Source organism: Sprattus sprattus (assembly GCF_963457725.1).
Source record: "Sprattus sprattus genome assembly, chromosome: 3".
Classification (NCBI taxonomy): Eukaryota; Metazoa; Chordata; class Actinopteri; order Clupeiformes; family Clupeidae; genus Sprattus; species Sprattus sprattus.
The window spans coordinates 5264833-5284972 of NC_137922.1; the positions used below are offsets into that span (position 1 = coordinate 5264833).

A 20140-nucleotide genomic window follows, 5' to 3' on the forward strand; every position below is an offset into this window, starting at 1 on the left:
AAAATGGACTGTTCTTTTACTAGATAAGTGTACTTTAGATATGGTACAATATACATACGGACAAAGTTTTGGGAATAAAACATAAAAAAAATCAAAATATTTCCGACCTGACTTTGCACGAATTCGGTAGAATGGCCCATATAGGTTATACTTGAGGGGAATCATGCATAGTGGCTGATTTCACATATGCATTAACACTAAAAGGTCTATATCCCTCGTCCGGGATATTTTCATTTTTGAGTTTTCGTCTTAGAGACATAAAAAGAACAACCACGGAAACATTGAACCCTTTTCTAATATTATTGCTGAGGTCTTCTAGAATAGAATCATATATTCCATTTGTGCATCAATGTTTTTAGTTAAGCAAAATGTACAAAAACATCAAGGCATGTCAGACAACTTAGAAAAGTCTAAAAGGCCTTGGACCTAAGAGATACAATTTTTAAATTGCTGAAATGTGAATAGTTTTCTGTAGATAACCCTCTTTATTAAGTGTGGGATTTAATATTTTTCTATGTCAAGTGTGATACTAAGAATCGTGTTTTGTTGGACTAAAGACTTTTATTTTGTATATACGTGACCAGGATGTTTTGAGGTGAAAGTGTTGCCTGCGGAAAAGGTCACTGGAAGTTGGTTCAGTTCATTGTGGAAGGTTCAAGGATGCTGCTCTACTGAAGAGATGTTTAGCTCTTACGGTGCTATAAGTAGGCGTAGGTGTGTCATACAGTTGAATAAAGGCAACGTTTCTTATAACAGTCATCGAGCAGTCATCGAGCCATTATTTAGTAGAGACAGCTACATTTTCAATGAAAAGACTGAAGGAAATTGGGGTTGAATTGAAAGAAGCACATTGTGAGATCTACAGTAGAGTGGCTCAGGAGGAATGAAAGAGGAGGGTGAGGGGGGTAGAAAGGCTTCAGGCTGGCGTGCAGGATGCCATGTTGAGTCCAACAGGAGCTGTGGGGGGTGGAGATGCCCACGGGCAGAGTGTGGGCCGCACACATAGGGTGCCACGTCTGTGGGCATGAGTGTGGGATGGATGAGGAGTGGAGGTAGGGAAAGGTCATTTTAGGGAAACGTTTATATATTTATTTTGTTACTAAAAATACCCAAATGTACACTTATAATGTGAATAATATTCCCCTGCTATGGTAACACATTAGACATGGCACACATTAGATTATGGACAGTGTTTGTGTTTCATTTTGTAAAACCTCTTGTGAACGCTATACAAATATTTAATAATATTTAAAGCTGACATGGTTTGAAAAGTGCTAGAGACACAGATAGGATTTTAAGTAGGCCACCGTACCTATCACTGGCCTATTGCCTTCTGCCTCAATATTACTGTTAACACTTCTAATGAGGTTGCTGGGATTTTGTAGTGCTTCAAAACTAAAGTGTGCTAAAAACAAGTAGGATGGACTTCTGTCAATTAGTGGCCAGCGGATACAAAACTCTGCAGTGAAAAAAACCCAAATGAATGCTAGTGACAAGTGTGAAACCCTGGGACTGGAGTGGACCTCACCCCACTGCAGCTTCAAGTCCAGTGCAGGACTAAAAATATCATTGTGCATATATTTTGGATTATAAAACCGCATAGCGAGTAACACATCAAAAATCTGTGCATACTTTGCCATTTTATGCCCACAGATGACAGCCAAACATGAAATCCTTGGCCACCGACATCTAAACACCTAGCAATAAAATAATTCAACTGGTGCCTATCTTATGTGTACTGCTCTTTAGCTTCTGTTCTTGTGTTCACTTAAAGACCAGTTCCCCTATAGTCCTGTTCACATCCGTTCCCACATAGTCCTGTTCAGATTGTCTGTCACTTTTGATGTCTAATACTGTATGTTTCATGTTTATGTTATATGTCATATATTTAGTCTAATACTGTGGCTTTCAATGCCTGGACGTGTCACTGGATTTGCTCAACACTGAGGCATGTGGCACTATAATGTATGTGCATGGGCACTATAATCCTGGTGTCTTGATGTGACAGGTTCTTCTAGTAGCTTAGTTGTGAGGAACCCTTGAACGACATAATGAATGCTTACACTGTGTAGCAGTCAGTGGGTATATGTACAGTGACAACATATTGGGTGGGGAGTGTGAATGAATAGGCATAAAAGCACGCATATGAAGGAACATGTAGTCTCAGGTCATTCGACTAGATCAATGATGTTATGTGACATTACAGCCAGTAAAACCACTGCTGTGAGCATGTATGTATATCCATATGTTTTTGTGTGTGTGTGTGTGTGTGTGTGTATGTGTGTGTGTGTGTGTGTCAAGGAGGGTGATGGTGGATCAAGCTGTCATAATGAGTTTAATGTGTGCTGATGGTGTGATATACCCCACGGCTTCTCAGCTGAGTACAGCTATGCTTACAACTTTAAGATCATGAATATATGCAAAAAATTAACACTTACACTTACACGGAATACATAGGTTGAATATTTATCAAATCCCAGGATGAAGGTAGTTTAAACCAGCCTGCCTCCTAGATAAAGGAAACCTAGATAGAGTTAATTCATTATTAAGGAATGTCAGAAATAGCAGAAACTACACTGATCTCAAAAGCCAAACAAATGTAACAACAACAGCAAGTTCTTCCCAGAATGATTGTGCAGAATTGCTGTGTTGATGTTAGCATTTAACATGATCTTCAGTAAGAATTAGAAAGTAAGGACTTACCTCCCCTATCTCACTCTTTCACACAGATACACCCCACCCTGCGAAAACACACAATTTTCATTCTGTGAATTCAATTTAGTACATTTGTCGAAAGCTTTCTGCTTGCGACTGATAAGAATGTGCCTCAGGGAAAAAGCTATCTTTTCTTGTTTGGTTTCAATTTCTGAATCACTTCTGAAGAGCAGTGTTTTGATATTTTACACAGAGCAGCTGTATATATAATGCTGGTATAAAAAAAGACTTAAGGATTTCACTGAAGTCTACAGTATATATGACATCTTAATGATTACATGTGTTAACAAGACACCATATGATTATCTCATCATGTAAGTCTGGCAATAGCCCCTCTTATATGGGAGAGCTATGCTGGAGTGAAGGCGACTGTAACATTACTGTAACCCCTCCCCCAACCATACACACACACACTACACTACACACACACACACCACCAACACACAAACACACGCACGCACGCACGCACGCACACACGCATGCACGCACACACACACACACAAACACTCGGCCACATACCCGTTGGCAAAAAATATGCTTACACATTTTCATGACCCTTAGAAAGGCAGCTGGCATCCCCTGAGCACAAATCAGACGGAGACAGACCTCTGCAGTCTGCATCGGGGGTGGATAGGACGTCCAGACGTTTTCATTTAGCAGATGAGTTCCAGGCTCAGGTGTCTCTGTGTGTGTGTGTCTGTGTGTAAGAGAGTATGTGTGTGTGTGTGTGTGTGTGTGTGTGTGTGTGTCTGTGTGTGTGTGTGTGTGTGTGCTTGTGTGTGCGTGTGTGTGTAAGAGAGTATGTGTGTGTGTTTGTATGTCTGTGTCAGCTTGTGTGTAGGAGGTGGCTTTTTTCACTTTCCTTATCCTTCTCTCTCTAACTTGTTGTATTGTAATTTTACTGATATTTGATAATTACATTTTTTGTCAGGTGACAGACCCATTCAATGCAAATAACACACAAGTAGACATTCAGTATATTCTACATAGAGATTCATTCGTGTGTGTAAATGATAAGTCTGGACAAAGAAATATCAGACATTTTGTATAATTAAATGTCAGACCCTTTAATCACAGTATCCTCAGTGCCTCACATGTTCTCACGTTGTGCAGAACAAACCACTGACATTTCCTTAAAAGAGGAATTGACTTTGCTCTCTTGCCATTTTACATTGTAAAACGCTTTCACAAGCCAAAATGCATGACAAAGACAGTAACAGACAATAGATGGCCTGCGTGGATGGTTTGGTGGTCGTTGTTAATATGAATGCCTGACCAGCAGGATGCTAGAGGACATAGTAGCCTTTATTAAGCTGAGACCAGGGCTCCAGTCAAAAGGCCAGGTTTACCAGAGACATGGCTCCTAATCAGAACTCCCCAGGCTGGGACCAGGGCTTCAGTCAAAAGGCCAGGTTTACCAGAGACATGGCTCCTAATCAGAACTCCCCAGGCTGGGACCAGGGCTTTAGTCAAAAGGCCAGGTTTACCAGAGACATGGCTCCTAATCAGAACTCCCCAGGCTGGGACCAGGGCTTCAGTCAAAAGGCCAGGTTTACCAGAGACATGTCCCATTAATCAGAACTCCCCAGGCTGGACTTGGCTAAAGGTCAGTGTCACATTAGAGCACGGGCCAGCTCCAGCTCCTGGGTTCACCCACCACTGTGATTGGTGTAGAGGTGTCAAAGCAGAAGGCCTTGTGACCTCACGGCTCTGAGGTTATACAATAGATGAGGATGTTCCAGGTCATGGGTGACAAAAGTCACAGGAAGAGATCACACGACACTAAGGCCATCGTTCAACACCCAGTGATTCCCCATACACGCCTTCCTAGGAGTGTTGTTTGATTGTAATAGAGCCAAACATGTGCTGAAGGTTTAAATGGAGGTTAAAGAGAATCCCCTTCTTTAAGCTTCGCAACCTTCATCTTGCAAAATATATGCAGCCTTTTTGATAAACCAAACGCGCCATACTTAGTATGTCTTTCATAACAGGTGTTAGAATCAACAAGGCAAGCATCAGAGATAGACATGCTCATTCATATTGACATTTTCTCAAAATTGTGGAGTCACTTTGCCCATTTTCCCATGTGTCCATCACACATCATGGCCCTCGCACCCTTGTAAGCTGTATATTTGAAAATAATTTATAGATACAAGAGTGCAGAGAGGCTAAACTTGTTGAAAGGTTGCAAATGTATTACAGAAACTGTATATTGTCTGACTCCATTGTTTTAAAGCTAAGTTATGCACAGTAATAAAAGGTTAAGTGATATATGTAAAGTGACACTGTGTCACTACTCCTGTCTTCATTTGTTAAAGAATACTTGGCCAAGCGTTGATTTAACACCAACTGCTAAGATGCCCAGGAATACCTCTTTTCTGTCAACCACTTTTTGGGCTTGGATGAAGATTCTATTTGACACATTTGAGAAACCATGAATGTGTTCGCAACAAGTAACACCAACTCTGAGATCACGCATGGATGTCTCTGTGTATGACCACCCAAAAATAGCCAAGGTCCCTTCAAATAAACCCCCTCTGTGTTGCATGAGCTCGAAGCAGCAGGAGGCTACTGTGGTCAGGAGAAACAGAGAGGAGGAGGAGGAGGAGGAGGCTTCTGTGGTCAGGAGAAACAGAGAGGAGGAGGAGGAGGAGGAGGCTACTGTGGTCAGGAGAAACAGAGAGGAGGAGGAGGAGGAGGAGGAGGCTACTGTGGTCAGGAGAAACAGAGAGAAGGAGGAGGAGAAGGCTACTGTGGTAAGGAGAAACAGAGAGGAGGAGGAGGAGGAGGAGGCTACTGTGGTCAGGAGAAACAGAGAGGAGGAGGAGGAGGAGGAGGAGGCTTCTGTGGTCAGGAGAAACAGAGAGGAGGAGGAGGAGGCTACTGTGGTCAGGAGAAACAGAGAGGAGGAGGAGGAGGAGGAGGAGGCTACTGTGGTCAGGAGAAACAGAGAGGAGGAGGAGGAGGAGGAGGCTACTGTGGTCAGGAGAAACAGAGAGGAGGAGGAGGAGGAGGAGGAGGCTACTGTGGTCAGGAGAAACAGAGAGGAGGAGGAGGAGGCTACTGTGGTCAGGAGAAACAGAGAGGAGGAGGAGGAGGAGGCTACTGTGGTCAGGAGAAACAGAGAGGAGGAGGAGGAGGAGGCTACTGTGGTCAGGGGAAACAGAGAGGAGGAGGAGGAGGAGGAGGCTACTGTGGTCAGGAGAAACAGAGAGGAGGAGGAGGAGGCTACTGTGGTCAGGAGAAACAGAGAGGAGGAGGAGGAGGAGGAGGCTACTGTGGTCAAGAGAAACAGAGAGGAAGAGGAGGAGGAGGAGGAGGTTACTGTGGTCAAGAGAAACAGAGAGGAAGAGGAGGAGGAGGCTACTGTGGTCAGGAGAAACAGAGAGGAAGAGGAGGAGGAGGCGGAGGCTACTGTGGTCAAGAGAAACAGAGAGGAAGAGGAGGAGGAGGCGGAGGAGGAGGAGGAGGTTACTGTGGTCAAGAGAAACAGAGAGGAAGAGGAGGAGGAGGCGGAGGAGGAGGAGGAGGTTACTGTGGTCAAGAGAAACAGAGAGGAAGAGGAGGCGGAGGATGTTACTGTGGTCAGAAGAAACAGAGAGGAGGAAGAGGCACCACTGGCCTTCACATGAAAAGAATGATTTATGGCTTCCATAGGCTTGCTTCCTTTACAAGCCATTTGTGGATCATATCCCTCAGCCTTCTGGGACTGGATTTAAATAAATACCCAGTGAATCTGCAGCATTCACATCCCTCTGCCTTATTTGACTCCATTTGAATAAATACACTGTGAATCTGCAGCATTTCATTCATTTAGAATGCTGTATTGCTATTCGTTAAAGTAGCATCATTGCACATTGAATTATGTTGTTAAAAATGATAAAGAAGCACCAATGAAGGAAGGGACCCACTTGACAACCCAAAGTTCAAAGTTCAAGTTCAAAGTTCAAAGTACTTTATTTGTCATTGCCACAAAGACAACGAGACAGTAGAGGCAACCAGACTTCTTACACAGCTAAATAATAATAAATAACAATTAATAAATAGATTCATAAATATCATACATAAAATAATAATAATAAAAATAATAAATGCAATATATTTCCATATCTCCATATTTCCATATTAAGGTGCATCAAGTGTTAGAGTGCACAGTCCAAGGGGGGCGGGGCGGGCTGGGCCGGGGGGAGATGAAGGGGGGTGGGGGGGTGGGGTGGGTAAGCTGTTGAACCCCTGTGAAGTACTCAGAAGGGTGGCTCTTTCAAGATGGCGTTTGCAAATATTAATGTGGTGGTTGCCTTGCTGTGAAATGTACATTGTCCAAGTCCTTTATATACAGTGATATATAGTGGTCTGGTCCCTACTCACTCACAATACTGTAGTTCATGGTTCGTATGGGGTGCTAAGTGTATCAGACCTCATGTGTATAGTGACAGACTCTCGTGTATTTCTGTCGTGTCAACTGAAGTGTTATACGTTTACATTTTCAAGTACATTTCCAAGTACACAGACACCCTGCTTCAATGAGGCTAGTCATTGCAGATGGTCTAGTTTGAGTGACCACTATTGCACATTTGACAGGAGCCCACATCATTCATTAAAGTATGTGGTGGTCTTAAGACTGTACTGTATACACCAGCCTTTTATGATGTCTACAAAGAGAGCGATGAACCTCGTAGAGCGGGAGCACACAGCTGCCATAGGCTGGTCTCCATTTGAACACAAGGTGCTGTGTTAATGATAGCAGCCGGGGAAAAAAAGGCACATTGAGGAATCAATCGGACACAACAAAAGAATGACCTTACATGAAGGCTTTTTTTTCGGAGACAATGACATTCAAGCGGAGTAGCAAGCTTTAAATGAAAACATTACAGTTCCAAGCGCTTTGGCTCGTCTCGTTATTACTGTCTAATATGTGAAAGGTTATCTGAGTTGTCGAAGAGGGAGAAAAGGTCTGTCAAGAAATACAAACTCTAAATCTTATTTAGTCACTCTGTAATTCACCATCACCTTCTTTTACCTTATGGTTCTGTTCTCCCACTATGATAATAACCTTTGAACATGATGGATCTGTGCTTGTTATCTTCTTATCGTTACAGTGGGGAAAAAATCAGAATAAGCATCAGTTAACTTTTGAGATGATTTTTTTAGAAACATTACTTTCTAGGAAGTGGCTTGCTGTTCCTGATTCTCGAGTCCTTCCCTTCTAAATGTGCTTATAGGATAATCATTTAATAGCTTTAAATCAGTTCAGTTCAGGATTTGTACACTTTGTCTCCAACTGAGAATGCGTCTCAATTAGCCCAATTAAATCAGATGGTGTGAAGAAGACGTCACAACTGACACTCTGTTGGGTGCTGTGAACTTTCTCTCTCTCTCTCTCTCCCTCTCTCTCTCTGTGACAGTGAGAGAGAGAGGGAGAGGGAGAGAGAGAGAGAAATTGAAGGGAGATAAAAATACTGTTCTGACAGGATGGACATTTCTAAAATCCTGCTTAAAATCCTGACCTTTCACAGGATTACACATACCTTTGGTCTTTGTGTCTAGGTATTAGCAGATTTCAATGAGCTTTCAGAAGACACCCAATAAAAACTAAATCTACTCCTCTGGTAATGTTCATTTTACTCTTCAACTGTCATTTCTGGATATATGATTGTCACATATTGTTACATGTACAATATTTATGTTAGCATTGCCACAAGATATCCTACCACCTGCAGAATTAAGGACACCAAACAATTATTTTAAAGTCCTATTTCACCTTTCCCCTATTCCATATTGCCTATTCCATATTTCACCTTTTCCATATTCCATATTTCCAAATTCTTCCAAAAGGGGTTAAAAAAAATCGTGTCTGGGAAGCTGCTTTGAAAGCATGGCTTTTTAAGCTACCAATTACTTCAAATTGGAAGAGGTTGAACTGTAGCAAATCTACCCTTGGGAGAAATCTAATCTGGTTAACTGAAAAAAAGAGTTCAAACTACTTTGTTAAAAAAATTATCAAATTGACAATGTACATGTGATACAAAATCATAATCAAATATAATACAAAAAAAGAAAGAAAAAAATTGGGGGCATTGCACCAATCAGGATTATTCAGTAAGGCAGGTCACCTCTGAAATAAAATGCAACAACTTCTCTGAACATTTGTTAGTAAATAGCAATAATACATTTTGCACATGTAATGCATAAAGATCAAGTGTGTGGAGGTGGTTTTCCTGGCCCGCCTTCCCAGTGGTCAAGACGACAGAAAAGGTAGCGTGGCTGGTCAAAGGGGGTTCAATTACAGTAGAGAAGCGATGGTCAATTAAAAAGAAAAGTCATGCCTTTCCTTTTATGGTGCAAAATTGTCTGTAGTTTCAGTGGTTAACTACACAACACAATGGTTGAATCACTCTATATCACAAACATGAATGTACTATCAGCAAGCTTTTGAAACATTTAGTTCAGCTGCTAATTTAGTTCCATGTAGTTCACTCCTATACCCATCACTGATTACAGCCTTAGTTGGTCTAATCAGCACATCTGCTAAGCTCAGTCTTGCTCTCCTGAGCCCCTCACCTTCAGTCCCTCTTCCAGGGGGTGATCTGGTGTTACGGTACTGACCTCCATGGATTCATGAAACTGCTGCTGGGTCTCCCTATGTATGCTCTTGTCCTGCACCTCCTGCTCTGCTCCAGATAACCTGCAGACCAGCAGCACCATGAGAGGGACCATAGACATTGCTCTTGTCCTGCACCTCCTGCTCTGCTCCAGATAACCTGCAGACCAGCAGCACCATGAGAGGGACCATAGACATTGCTCTTGTCCTGCACCTCCTGCTCTGCTCCAGATAACCTGCAGACCAGCAGCACCATGAGAGGGACCATAGACATTGCTCTTGTCCTGCACCTCCTGCTCTGCTCCAGATAACCTGCAGACCAGCAGCACCATGAGAGGGACCATAGACATTGCTCTTGTCCTGCACCTCCTGCTCTGCTCCAGATAACCTGCAGACCAGCAGCACCATGAGAGAGACCATAGACATTGTTTGAATGTCATGATAGATAGGATGGAAACCTGTTTATGGGTGGCAGGAAAGGTGTCAGAGATAGTCCTTCTTGGCTTTATCCAGTTGTTGGGTAAACCATTGTGTGTACATTCATATGAAATACATAAGAATGTATATAATGAAATTCTACCAACCATTGCACCACCATGTGTGCCTGTGGCATACCTAAGTTACGTTTGACGGAATTAATGCTTGATAGTGATAACCTGCTATTAAAGTAATAGTATGCAACAATTATACTTCAGGATTAGGGTTAAGGTAAGCAGTTTTACCTTAAAATAACAGCTTGAAAAAAATTGGGGCACTACAATGACTTTTAATATGGAGAATCGCCTCCGTGCCAGGAGTTTGATTTTGTTAGTTGTTATATCTTATTGTGTCCTTACCTCCAAGGATACTTTGGCCAAGTGCTTCCTGGGCTATGAGTCCACATGTCCACAGACAAGGACAGACTTTAGGAAGCCCATTGCATCAGTGCACCTGCTGGACCCCAATTATAGATCATTAGTGATAGTTCATCATTTCGGTTTATGTATTGACTGTGTTCCCATAGACCCAGTAAGAATATGCTAAAATGGTGGCTGAGTGTCCCTGCCATGCATTAGTGGGGCATGGAGACCGCCCCCCTCCACACCACTCATCATGAGATAACAACAGAGATGCTCTCCCACTGATAGTTCCAATGCATTCTCGTGCAGCTGCTAATGTCCTAGATGGCAATCATCAATAACCATGAATGAAAGTACCTAGCCTGGAGTAGGTGCTGAACTTTTTTCAATGAGGAATTTCCCCTTAAGTAACTCCAAAAGATGTCCCTGCAGTTCAAATACAGCCAGTTGTTTACCCCCTTAAGAGGTCCTTGAACCTGAAAAGGTTTCTGCAGTAGGAAAGGGCCCAGTGGCGGTTCTAGGATTTTTCTGAAGCAGGGGCCACAATGGGGCCAAATGTAACCTTCAGGGGCCAACAGTGTCATCACCATCTGATATCCAGTGATGACGCTGCTTAAATAAACATCAATTTGCGACAAGGCAATACACACATACTGACAGTAAAGAACATCTACTTCTAGTCAACTATCCAAAAGCAACAATGAATAACTCAGTATCCCTTTTGAAACTGAAATAAAAAATCATGAATCAGTAATTGTAATATATATATATATATATATATGTGTGTTTTAATTCAGTGTGCATAAAGGGCACATAAAACACACAAAACATAGCAACAGCTTTTAACTGTAGGCCTATATACAACAACATATTCTCACTCACTCACTCACACACACACACACACCAGCTTCTCCTTCTAAGCTTTGTTTATAGTCGCTAGTCCTAACAAGGTGGCAAAAAGCATGTATACACCTCTCTCTCTCTCTCTTCAGAAAAGAAGAGTTCTCCGATTCCCATGCTTTGCGCTAAAACGCCTGACAAATTAATTCAAGTCCAATGACTTGGCCCGTCGAGACTCAACGCTTAGCACACCCAAGTGACTCAGACGAGCATTGTACACAAATAAATAGCCTAGGCAATGCACTGCAATTCATAGATACACATAAGTTTGAAATTCATCCAGCTAGGAATGAGAAATGTGATTCGGAGATCGCATAGAGTACTTGCTAAATCATTTAGAATTAGCAGCATTGTTCTTTTTAACTTGCGCTTGCGAGTTGACACAACAGTAGCAGGCTATCCCTGCATGTCGAAGGTTAATTTTTCCTGCTTAATGAAAATGCAAGCTCATATCTAATGATATTAGCCTATTGGTGATGATCGACCTCTTTCAAAATACCATGCACCTTAATTTAGTTTCTCTTACCTCGCCATTCATCTGTCTACTACGATATGTCTGATGAAGTGCACCATTTGAGATTCACTGAAAACAAACACAGAATATCGCGTGGCTATCTGATTGATTGACGTGATTTTCAGCCAACCAAAGTTCGTTTTGGTGGTCACCAAAGCCTTAAGACCCACCCCATGTGTATTTTTAACCAACCAGAGTGAGTTATATGCTGCATTCGTCATGAAAACAGCACGTGTACAAAATGCTGCGCTACGCAGCAACCGGCAGGAACAGAACGCTTCTTCTTCTATTCACTTGTATTGACGCAACCGGCGCACTGCCACCAACAGTTTAGAGGTGGAACTGCAGCAGTGATCATTTAATTCTCCGCTTGGTTTTCCGCTTGGTTTTCTCGCCAGGTGATTGGCAGAACAGGGGCCAATCAGGGGCCAATCAAATTAGAGGAGGGGCCTCGGCCCCCCTGGCCCCGCCTCTAAATCCGCCCCTGAAAGGGCCTAGTTCTCCACATAAAAGCAGGATGAAGGTATTAGTTCAATCCAGGAGCCACCTAGTGGCCTGGAGCCATGGAAACAGACAACAATGATTCCTCATAGTTTTTCATGGTCACAGTCAAATGGCTCCACAGACCGATGAGAATTGACTTGCAAAGCAGTCCCTTACCTTGGGGCCGAGTGTTGCTGTGACTCATCTCCTATGACAGATGAGCGCATATGGAGAAAGAATTCAGTGAAAGCTTAGAGTTGGTTGTCAGTTCTCAATAATGCAAAGTTACGTTTCAAGGCTCTTGTTGGCATTTGCTTCCGTAGTTAGGAGATGAAGAGATAGGTATGACATTTAACAGGACATTAGCAATAGATGACATTTTACCTGATGAAAATAAATGTCCTCGATGATGTGAGGAAAATTCGTTTTGGGTCAGACCTTTTATTTTTTCTACTTGGATGTTTTTGCTTATTGATGGAAATCATGAGTGCCTATAATATAAAACATTGTTTCACTGTGATGTTTCATATAACTCCAGATAATTACTGGTGTTACAGGGAAGCCTCTAGAAACCAATTATAAGTGATGAACAAACTTCTTTTTTTCTACCTTTCTTTGCTTGCACGAAGAACTTCAGACTTGTCTGCCCTCCCCAGTATGTTCACAGATGTTGAGAAGTATGTCTCCATTGTCCTCATTACCTCAACATCAGTTTCTTTCTAGCTTGAAAATGCAATTATGCAACTCGGGGAAAGTTACCCAGAAAAAACCCTCACAGAGCAGTCGAAACTATACATTCTTGGCATGCATTCATTCATATGATGACCTTCATGGAATTCTGCTTGAAATGTTTCCCATTAATTATCCATTTCATGCCCTCCTCAAAGCCCTCAGTGGTCCCTGCAGATACATCTTTCTTTGTATCATTTATATTCGTTCAAATAATGTTAGGCTAATCTATTCAGTAAATCCAGAATTATGCGCATTGAAATATTATACAAACACTGGGACCTAATTTGATAGATGCGCACCGCGGTTTCTTACGTGCAACAAAGAGGGGCTTCGCTTATAGCTAGTTTGATTACTACAGAACATTAATTTGGTCATTTAATATAACATGTGCACCCACCTAAGTACCTTAGAGGGCGGACTGACGCCTCATTTCCAGGGTGTTGCATGGAAACTGTTTTGAGGAAGGCGTTCTGCCAATTCTTTCTTTGAAATGTAACCTCCATCTGGGTTTACAACGACTGGCTGGTGCATCTAATCGAATCTATACACGGTTTGACCCCATAACATTGACCACTAACTAAATTGATCCAGCACAATATGTTTCCAAATGGCTATGTCGGCTATGCCACTGCGCTCAACACCACACATACAACAATTCAGTGGCCTATCATTCACTTTGGACATTAAATAGTAATTACTTTTACTCAGTTTTATGGATGTTTTCCGAAAATATCAAATTATCGCCTCACTCAATTCAAAACAATTGTCCTTGTGCGATCACTACTTTTCACTCTGTTGGCGTTTGGCTGGGACTGTTTTTCCATTCAAATATATATTTTTTTATCATTTCCTTTGACCTTGATGTTTTTGGATTATCCATTGATAAACCAAAAACCTCATGAGTTTTTTCCCTTAGAGAAATGAGGCTACCCCTCCCTACCTCTTCATTTACATCTCCACTATATTCTAGAGAAATTATGTCCCTAATGTCCAGGGTGCGATTTGCCGGGGGGGATGGTGGGGATTTACCCCCCCTCTGTTTTTTTTTGTTCACTGAATTAGCGAGTTCTGTCCAAAACAGTTGCGTTTCAGTTTCAAAGTTTCAGTTTCAAAGTTTCAGTTTCGGTTTCAGTATTTCAACGTGAATGCAAGGGAGCACAAGAACTGAGCGTCTAGCAGCGATTATCATATCATAGACATATATGATGCATGTATATGAAGAGAATTAGGCTATGTATTGCTTGTTTTTTTTTTTCATGATATAAAAAAAAAAAAAAAACATCCCCCCCTCTGGTTTTTGGACAAATCGCACCCTGCTAATGTCTTATGTAGTTTGTTTTCATGCATGTCTAATAGGCCCTTAGGCCTGTGTATTAAATACAGTGGAGAGCACGGCAATGATCTACACTTTGGTGGTTTGAACTGTGCTAGGCTTTTTTCAAGTTGAGATACCTTTCTAACATGATACGTGGCTTGTCATCACAGCATATGTCAATTCCTGTTGATATGATTGGCTCAAAAGACACACATTCAACAGCACACCCACACATGAATGTGCTGTTTCACATGTCAAACAAAGGGTCCACACTACTCTAAGGTCCTAGGAGTGCTTAGATGCCAATAACAATTCTTCTCAACTCCTTCCTTTGATGTGGCACCACTTGCGACTGTCATTAGGTCACACATGTAGCTCACAAATTGTTGCCCGATGGAATTAGGGCCCACTTGGTTTTTGTGTCTCATGCTTTTCTTTTATGAATACAACAAATAAACATACCCATACAAACTAATGTCCCAGGGAGTGTGGGGTCATTTTGATCTGTGGAAGAACATCTCTCTTCCCGTTCTCTCTCAGTGCTGCTTGTTTCTGTATGGTAGAATGACGGCATGTTTATGGTGGCCATGTAGAGAGCAGTAGTCCAGGTCTCATGTGTGGATGGGATTTGGGGCAAGATTGTGTCATTTTACTGCATCACCTTAAATGTGTCCAACAGGGTAATCCTCCGTGAACCGGACTTTGGATTGGACTAAATATAGTAAAGTGAAGCAAAATCACAAACATAAACTTCAAAAAGTAAAAAAAAATACCAAAAGAGTGCAGTTTAGTGAGCACACCACTTTAATACCTTCAGTCGTGTGTGGAATATACTGTATGCTCGCCAGCATGTGATGGAACTGGAATTATTGTTATTATTATAGGTAAAGATGTACTTCTCTGTATCCACAACTCACTCTGAACGTATACTACGTCTGTCTCTCACTGAGATCCAATGCAAATGACATGTGACCCTCCCCCCCCCCTCTTCCTGCTAGAGGCCTTGTGTCCTGGCATCCCCATTCCCCCATAGGTGACCCTCTCAATGGATCCCACCCCCCTTCTCTTTGTATAAAACCTGATAGCATACTGCATCAGGTTAGACCGTTCTTGAACCAACAGCGAGAGGGGTCTCCATGCTGCAATACAAGCCAACTGAAACTGACTCTGCCTCTGGTCTATTCTTTAACTTTAGCGTGCTATTATTATTCCATTACATGCATTTGCTCATACAGTACAGTTAAAGAAGAAGCTCTAAGCCCCAAGCCAGACTGGGATCTGTTAGATTGGATTATGTCATTTATGTCATGAGTACAGCGCAGTAGCAACAGGCTGGATAGATTAACTTGGGCAACCGCATCTTTGACTGTGTCTCGATGGGGGTGCCACTGAGGGGCACCGCTGTGGACTCCCCCCTTGGGCTGGAACCTCAGCTGGATTAATAATAGTCATAATTGACATCGGCGCCGTGTCTGTATGAGCCGGGGTCATGGTGTCCTGTTGGGGAGTTCTCATCATAATGGTGCTGCTGGGTGTGGTCTGTGGATCTGGAGCGGTCCATCCAGTAAGAGAGGTCCGTCTCAAGCCTCTGAGGAGTGAAGAGAATACACGTGTTGGTACAATTTAACTTATAAACTGTTTATAAACTGTTTATAACTGTTTACAATTTAACTTATAAACAGTTTTATAAACTGGTAATGGAGATGCCCTCCAGTCATTTAGGCTCTTATTCAAGAGGGATAAACCAACTCAATATTTCAAGCAGTAACAATGCAAATATCAAAGGGCGAATACCCTTAATCACATTGGCAAATTTGCAGTCAGCCAGGCAGGTCTGTGTGCAAAACTAGTAATATGACTGCCGCAAAAGTGAGAAAATGAGCAAGAATTAAGTAAAGATATTTGCATAGTTTGTGCATGTGGTGGCAGTCCATTGATAGAGTGTGAAGCAGTACCTGTGAGTAACATTCAGCATATGAAGAGTACCAAATGTGCAGGAAATGCAACGTATAGACGTTTAGAACAGGATAGTAGCAGAAGATTGAGTGAATTGATGTGATCGCTTCAAAAGGTGAAAGAGGACAATTTGTAAATGTTACATAAGGAAGACAGAATTTATTTGGAAGATAAACAAAACCATATCAAACCGACAGACGAAAGCGTTGAACAAAAGCTTGATGTAGCGTCATCTAATAGTTGATTTGTTTGAAACAACTTCTATATGCTATTATGAACAAGCCCACACAATTCCATAAGATGGCCGTTCATACTGGCATGTATTGTCTGCTGATTTGATTTGATTAGCCACTGGTAGCCATTTTGTTGACTGAGCCAAATTGAGCATTAGGAGATGTGCGCAAATGTAACTAAATGTTGGCATACCTAATTAAATATTTTTTTTATCCTAAGCAGTTCTTGAGATGTGAACTGTGTCAATTGCAATACCCCTACGACAAAAATATCAAGAAATTGGGCGGGCATCCAAAGATTGTGGTAGTGGGGTAGGGTCTCAAATTTCGTGAAGTTTGACCCTTTACATCTTGATATTGGCAAGTAAAGTACTAGATGTTTTGCTGTGAACATTATTTACTAGGTGGTGCCGCTCCACAAATGAATTGTGATGAGCTAGGGTGATGCCACTTCTACAGGCCAGCTAGCCATAGAAAGTTGATCATTTTTGGCTAAATGGTTTTGGAGCTATTGTCCAAAGCTTTGAAACCTACCCCACTTTAGGGGGCGCTAGCATGAAGGGAAATGCACACCTAGGGACACAAACCTTCTATTCCTTATCAGACATGTTTGGCTACAACCTATAACGTTTCCTGAGGATTGGTGAAGCGTAAGTGTATATGATATCGGCAACCAATGATTGGTGAATAAAAAGCAGCAGAAGAAGAGGAAGAAGCAAAAGAAGAAAAAAAAAGAAGAAGAAGAAGAAGAAGTAGAAGAAAAACACTTAAAAAAAATCATATGACCGCCAGCACTGGTGCAGAGTTGGTCATAATGATTATAGATGAAGGAGGAATGTGACATGGGGTCACTGTCACAGGAAGTGAGGTCAAAATAACATCTAGCGTGGGCCCATCTGCAGCCCCAGAAGGACTCAGATATATGGCCATTAAAATAATTACACACTTCGACCTATCCAAGCTGTCAGTTCGCCCCTCATCACATCGCCACGACAACGCTGTCAGTTTAAGAATAACCCCAGCATTAACTCAACGTAATCAACTTGATGACAACGCCACCTGACTCTCTTCTCACAATTTTAATGAAGCCTTTAGCAGAAGTGACTAGATGAGAGTTGATTTTTGGATGATTTCATGCTATGGAGTGATGCATGCTAAACGGTTAAACCATTTTTGTACATTTTCCGACTTTAGGGTTCAATGTAAAGTTAAGCTGTGTAAAAATGAAGGCAAATAGTGGGATAAACCAGCAAACCTACTGCTTTATCGTAGCCCATGTACTGTACATAACTCAGTGCTTCATCGTAGCCCATGTACATAACTCGGTGCTTCATCGTAGCCCATGTACATAACTCACTGCTTCATCGTAGCCCATAACTCACTGCTTCATCATAGCCCATAACTCACTGCTTCATCATAGCCCATAACTCACTGCTTCATCATAGCCCATAACTCACTGCTTCATCGTAGCCCATAACTCACTGCTTCATCGTAGCCCATAACTCACTGCTTCATCGTAGCCCATAACTCACTGCTTCATCGTAGCCCATAACTCACTGCTTCATCATAGCCCATAACTCACTGCTTCATCATAGCCCATGTACATAACTCACTGCTTCATCGTAGCCCATAACTCACTGCTTCGTCATAGCCCATAACTCACTGCTTCTTCGTAGCCCATAACTCACTGCTTCATCATAGCCCATAACTCACTGCTTCATCGTAGCCCATAACTCACTGCTTCATCGTAGCCCATAACTCAGTGCTTCATCATAGCCCATAACTCACTGCTTCATCGTAGCCCATAACTCACTGCTTCATTGTAGCCCATAACTCACTGCTTCATCGTAGCCCATAACTCACTGCTTCGTCATAGCCCATGTACATAACTCACTGCTTAATCGTAGCCCATGTACATAACTCACTGCTTCATCGTAGCCCATGTACATAACTCACTGCTTAATCGTAGCCCATGTACATAACTCACTGCTTAATCGTAGCCCATGTACATAACTCACTGCTTCATCGTAGCCCATAACTCACTGCTTCATCGTAGCCCATGTACATAACTCACTGCTTCATCGTAGCCCATAACTCACTGCTTCATCGTAGCCCATAACTCACTGCTTCATCGTAGCCCATGTACATAAACTGCATGATCCACTGCTGCACGTCTGGCCTGCTGCGGTCCCAGATGTTCCTCTTGGTCCTCCGTAGTGATGCCAGGAACTCTTTGGCCTTGGCTGGGGCCACTGCTACGGATGGGACCTTTGGCTGCTCTGCAACTGAAGGTGAGAGTGATGTACATACACATGACCTGACCTCAGGCAGACAGACCTCGCCACAGCAGCCGTGGCTGTCAGACACACAAGGCTGCCTCCTGGGGCCGCTCTCTGCTGAGTGATCCCGTGCTGACAGCAAGACAAAGTGATGGTGACACCTAGCTAGGGCCCAGGGCCACTGCCACACTCCTTTATCAATGATAATTCTCATTAATAATAATGATGGTCTCTCAATGACACGGCCACTAATCAATCAAACTGTCTGGACCAAGGTCAGCACATAGATGACGAGCATAGGAGGCTGTATTTAAACACTTACACCATTAAAGTTTTCCTTTTCATTGCATGAATCATACAAACTTGGAAAGAAAAGGTTTTAATTGCTATTGTATTCTTAATTACACCTTTTATATAAAATATGATAGAATATATAATTATACACAGTGCCTACCATCTCGCTTCTTCAGAAGTCTTTTTAATGGGCTCTCACTGGAACTGTCTGTGAAAGAATTGTAAAATACAGATTTCATCCATTTACGGATCAAAGTTTAATCACACAGGGACGACCATTCTTATATAAACACCGTTAAATTGCAAAAAATTGGTCTGGCTTGACAAAGGTCTACACAAAGCTCTGCTGACTGATCGATGAGAGCAGCTGACACCTCGACTTGTTGCTCTCTGAGCCATCTCTTTCATGAACCCTCCCTCGCAATTATTCACCCTTCACTTTATAATAGAGAAACTCACCCCTTTACAAATTGACATCAAAAAACTGCACTTTCTCAAAAGGTCAAACTGAGTGCCAAAGCAAAAGAATGAAAAAGGTCCCAATCAATGGCAAGACATGAGCCTCTTCTTCTTGTACAGATGGAGAGCGACAGGAAGGCGAGCGCTAAAGCTAACCTTGTCGTGCAGAGAGGGGGAGAGGTGGAGAGGGGGAGAGGTGGCGATGGAGCAGAGCCGCATTCAGAGACTCACCTGAGGGTCTGCACACGGACAGGAGCACGCTGAGCAGAAGGAGCTGCGTGAGGAGACGGTGGAGAGCCATGACTGATGCATAGAATGTGTACGAGTGTGTGTGTGTGTGTGTGGATGTGTGTGTTGTCACTGTGCAGGGTCTTCTGGTGAGACTGGGGAGGAAGGGGCAGACCTGGGGCAGTCAGGCAAACATTCCTCCCCAGAAAACTTGCTTGTTCCCGCGAAGGAATGCGGTAAACCTGCCGCCACTCTCACAGAGGCGCTCTGTGCCGCTCCCAAACCAAACCTTGGCCAGTGAGCGACTCCAGTGTTTGTCTGCCACCGCAGACCTTCTCAGTACTTTTCCCCCCCTCAGAATTCTCCATCCTCAGACACTCACACCTCACAGAGCATGTCCAAACCCATGAGGCTTTTGAATGTATTCAATTATGAACAGTTCTTTTCCAGGTGAAAACAACTGTGGGTGTTAGAGGAACTGTGGAGATCCCTGCTGAGACATGCACTGCATCAGTATTACTGGAATCTGGAATCATAAAAAGATAAATATTCAGAAGATGAACATAATCCTAATTCTTCAATGATCCAAAAG

General features: G+C 42.6%; 1 protein-coding gene across 1 annotated transcript; it reads right to left on the bottom strand.

Annotated features, from left to right (window-relative positions):
• Positions 1-15379: 15379 nt before the first annotated feature.
• ecrg4b (ECRG4 augurin precursor b) lies at positions 15380-20037 on the bottom strand. The gene is made up of 4 exons (XM_080833959.1): positions 19552-20037; positions 19022-19069; positions 18413-18573; positions 15380-15687 (listed from the first exon to the last, which is right to left on the bottom strand). Exons 1-4 carry the CDS (start codon positions 19619-19621, stop codon positions 15538-15540), a joined length of 429 nt encoding a protein of 142 aa, XP_080690085.1. The 5' UTR covers positions 19622-20037; the 3' UTR covers positions 15380-15537.
• Between the last annotated feature and the right edge of the window lie 103 nt (positions 20038-20140).